Below are 3781 nucleotides of genomic sequence, written 5' to 3'. Positions count from 1 at the left end.
TCCCCTGCATCGGCAGGCGGACTCTCAACCACTGCGCCACCAGGGAAGCCCTGAAAATATATTTTAATGCTTACTTTTCCTAACTATGTTTCCTGGGAAGCAGGATATAACTCAATTTATTGGGAAACAATAGCGCTTTTAAACTGTTGAAATTCTTCATGACTGCTGCATGGAGAGAGTTCTGAGCTTTTGCTTTTTAATGTTTCCCGTATCCTTCACGGCTTCTCTCATCTGTTTACCTCCCTTTCCCTTTCTTCCCCTTTCTATTGTTGATTTGCCCTCTCTACTCTATCACCCCCTTTTAAATTATCATTAACGTCTTTAGAATTCCTATATTCATTAAAGATACATCTGCTGCTTTGCTGGCGTTCCTAATTTCTAGTATTTCGCATGTTGGCATCTTCTCATTAAGCATTATCTGTATATTAACGCTGGGAGCATGATAGGAGAAGAAAATATGTACTCTCAAAATTATTTGGACTACTTTCACTTGCGTGGGTAGTAGCATTTGTACTGAATCGTCGGCGACAAAAATACAGGGACTTGGAGCCAGTGACTATGGCAGCTGTGCACACCCTCTGGCACCAGGCAGACTTTTTTGGGCCTTTCCGTAAGTAGGAATTGCAGGCTTCATCTACTGCTCCACATTTGTCTGATTCCGTTCCTGAGGCGGCTGCGTGGGAAAGGGAAGGTTGTTAGGAGAACTGTGTTAAAAGTGAGGATTAGGAACGGTTGCCTATTTAAATAGCAGGTGAAAACGGCGCAGAAATTTTGCGGGCTGTAAGCTTGCGAGGAGGTTCCTTGTCAGTGATGAGCGGGGAGAGGATTAAAGGATCACCTGAGCTCGAGAATTACACATGCTTCTGACACCTGCAGCAAAAATTTCCATCAACAGACGGTATCCTGGGGGAGGGGCGGGGAGGAGCGCAGGAAAGCAGTTTTCGCCAGGATTGGCGGCGCCCCTGCCCTGCTGGGCAGCGGCAGGTCGGACCCCGCCCCCGCACCGCGGGTGGGCGGCCGGGCGGGGCGGGGCGGGGGCCGGGCACCTCCCAGCCGTCGCTCAGCGGGCCGCTGTGACTCTCCGCCCCCTTCTGGCACGCACTCCACGGCCGCCCCCGCCCCCGCCCCCACCCGGCCGGCCTGAGTCCCAGCCGGGTCCGGCTACCTGGGCACGCCCGGCCGGGCAGCTGAGGGCCTGGCGCCGCGTGGCGGCGCTGAGGGGTCGCCGAGAGGCGCTCAGCGGCGTCTGTTGGAGCCGTTCCCTCGGTGGGCCGCCGGCGAGGGAATGAGCGCGGACTCCCTCATCCTCCAGAGCGGCGGGAGCGGCGAGGGGAGGAGGCGCCGCTTGGAGGCCACCGTCCAGGGCAGCGCCGGGGGAGAGCAGGGCGGGAGATGTGCTTGTCCTTAGCGGCCCAGGAAGCAGCATGCACCCCGATGCCACCGACAGCAGCGGCGCCGGCCTCACGGACGCCCCGGGCGAGCGGCGGCCGGATTCCCGGGAGGACGCGGCAGCCCCCGGGGGCCCTGGCGGCGGGAGCTGGCGGGCGCCGGTGGCCGTCGCCGCCCTCGCCGCCGTGTCCCTCTGCTTCCTGGGGCCCGGCTGCTGGGAAGCGGGAAGCGCAGGGCCGGGCACCGTCCTGCTCAGGCTCAGCCTGTACCTGGGCTGCGCTGCGGCCGCCTTCCTGCTGGGGACCTTGTTCTCCCTGGTCTGCCGGAGCCCGCGAGCGCCGCCGCCCGACTTCGCCGCCGCCTGGAGACGGCTGGCCGCGGCCGCCCGCCACCCGCCGGAGGTGAGTACGGGTCTCCCCGCCGCCGCCGCGGCGCCCGCCCGCGGCCTCGCCCGGCCCGCCCGCTTCCGGTGCCCGCCGCCAGCTCCGGGAGGGCCGGGGGTCGCGGCGGGCCCGTCTTCTCGGCCCGGCTCGGCGGACGCCCGAGGGAAACGGGGCTTGGGGTGGGCCGGCCCGGCGGGGAGACGCTCGCGTCCCCTCGGCCCCGGCGCGGGGCGGGCTCCGGGCTCCGTGGGTTTGCCGAGATGCACGTTAGTCGGCGATGTAGTTGCTCGACACCATCCTCATTTCCAGCCTCGGTAGTTGAATAATCCTTCCAGACCTTCGCTGTGGCTCTGCAGCTGGCGAGTGGGAGCGAGGGGAGCGCGGCGGTCGCTGTACGCAGGCGCTGCGCCCTGTGCTGGTCATTACCTTGGGTTCCGATAACCGTTCCCTGTCGGGGTGACTTTATGCCCTTTTACAGACGAGGAAGCTTGGCGCAGAGGGGCTGACTTGGCTTAGGTCACCCACCCGGTACCTCGTGCCCAAGCCTGGGTACACTTTTTACCACGCTGTCCTGTCTTCCACCATGTTAAGTATCGCAGTTTCAGTGATTTAGGAAGGGGATGCCCGAAATCACTGTACTTTGCATCAAAAGGAAGGCTATCATCAGTGAGGTGTGGCGATATAGTAAAGAACGGTGGTTATATAGGGAATATTGGGAAGGACAGTATTTTAAATGAGCTCTTCGCTTCCTTAGTGCCAAACCACTGCTTCCCCTACCTCCCAGCATCCGTCTCACCGCGCTTTAAAAGAAACTTGATTCTGTCGTAGCTTGACTCTTCCTGATTGACTGAATGATACTATCATTAAACTGAAATTGACCAAGCACTCTGGGGTAAGGGAAATGGCAGTGGCTCAACTTCCTAAGAATATTTGTTGGAAGCGTCATTACCCCCTGGGTTTTGTGTTTGCTTATGATATGACCTGCGTACTTTTTGGTGAAAATCATCACACTCTTCACCAAAAGTACCGTTTCCTCAGTGTGTCAGTTCCGAATGCAGAGCTGAGATAATGGCTGAAGGGTTGTAGGTAAAAGAGTGGGGCATCCTCACTGTGTAAGCTGAGCAGCAATTCAATATAGTAAGGAACAGGAACTTCTGTTTTCATAAGTAGTCTTAAATTACTTAGTTGTGTTTATTTCTTTTAAAAACCTTCACTCAGCTGTCTATTTTTTCATATCTAATTTAGCAAGACTTGGTGAGTAGGTGTATTTTTCCTCTTGCTTTTTCTCTACAATGATAAAAAAAAATAAAGATCCCAAGATTTTACTAGTTGGTTTATCGATCTGTGAATGACGTTAGAGTATTCTTTAGAGTATTGTAAGACGTTGTATTTCATTCAGTACGTATTTACTGAGTATTTTATGCCAGCCAGGTATTATTTTGGAAGCTGGGGTTGAATCAGCAAGGCAAAAGCCCTGCTTTCTGGAGACTGTATACTTATGGGGGAATCAGGCAATAAATAAATGGAGTTACTTTGGGGTAGTGGTAAATGCTTATGAAACCAAAAGTAACTGAGTCAAGTGATTAAGAGTACCTGGTATGAGAGGGCAGGAAGTTTAGATGGTGGGGTTAGGGTCAAAGCCGTAGGATTGCAGCTCACTCTGAGGGCTTGGAAGCCTCATGTTGTGGGTTACCTCCCCTTTTCTTGGAAAATACATCCCCTCAAACCTCCCAGCTCACTTGTATCACTGGTAAAACTTGGGTTATCATCCGGAAAGATGCTTCAGTAGAGGAAGCAGAGAAAATACTACGTTAAAGGTGACAGAAAATGAAGCGGCATATGTAATCTCTCATGTATACTACCTGAAGATTTCAGGCAGTAGAAGAGGTGAAGTATGATTTAAGGAAAGTAGATTATTGGTCATTCTTTTTTTTTTTTTTTTTTTTTTTTTTGGTATGCAGGCCTCCCTCTGTTGGGGCCTCTCCCCTTGCGGGGCACAGGCTCCGGGC

At 54.6% G+C, this 3781-nt stretch overlaps 1 protein-coding gene across 9 annotated transcripts in view; it reads left to right on the top strand.

The window, feature by feature from the left end:
• The first annotated feature begins 1424 nt into the window (after window positions 1-1424).
• SNX25 (sorting nexin 25) overlaps window positions 1425-3781 on the top strand; it is a 111621-nt gene continuing 109264 nt past the window's right edge. For all 9 annotated transcript variants that reach the window (XR_008616049.1, XR_008616051.1, XR_008616050.1 and 6 more), the window contains exon 1: window positions 1425-1790. Coding sequence is in view for 6 of the 9 variants with exons in the window: in XM_055080800.1 (XP_054936775.1) it covers window positions 1425-1790 (366 nt within the window). In the remaining 3 variants the exon portion in view is untranslated. The remainder of the gene's footprint in view (window positions 1791-3781) is intronic.

This window comes from Physeter macrocephalus, chromosome 20 (genome assembly GCF_002837175.3).
Source record: "Physeter macrocephalus isolate SW-GA chromosome 20, ASM283717v5, whole genome shotgun sequence".
NCBI classification, from domain to species: Eukaryota; Metazoa; Chordata; class Mammalia; order Artiodactyla; family Physeteridae; genus Physeter; species Physeter macrocephalus.
This window is presented reverse-complemented; position numbering and strand designations above follow the sequence as displayed.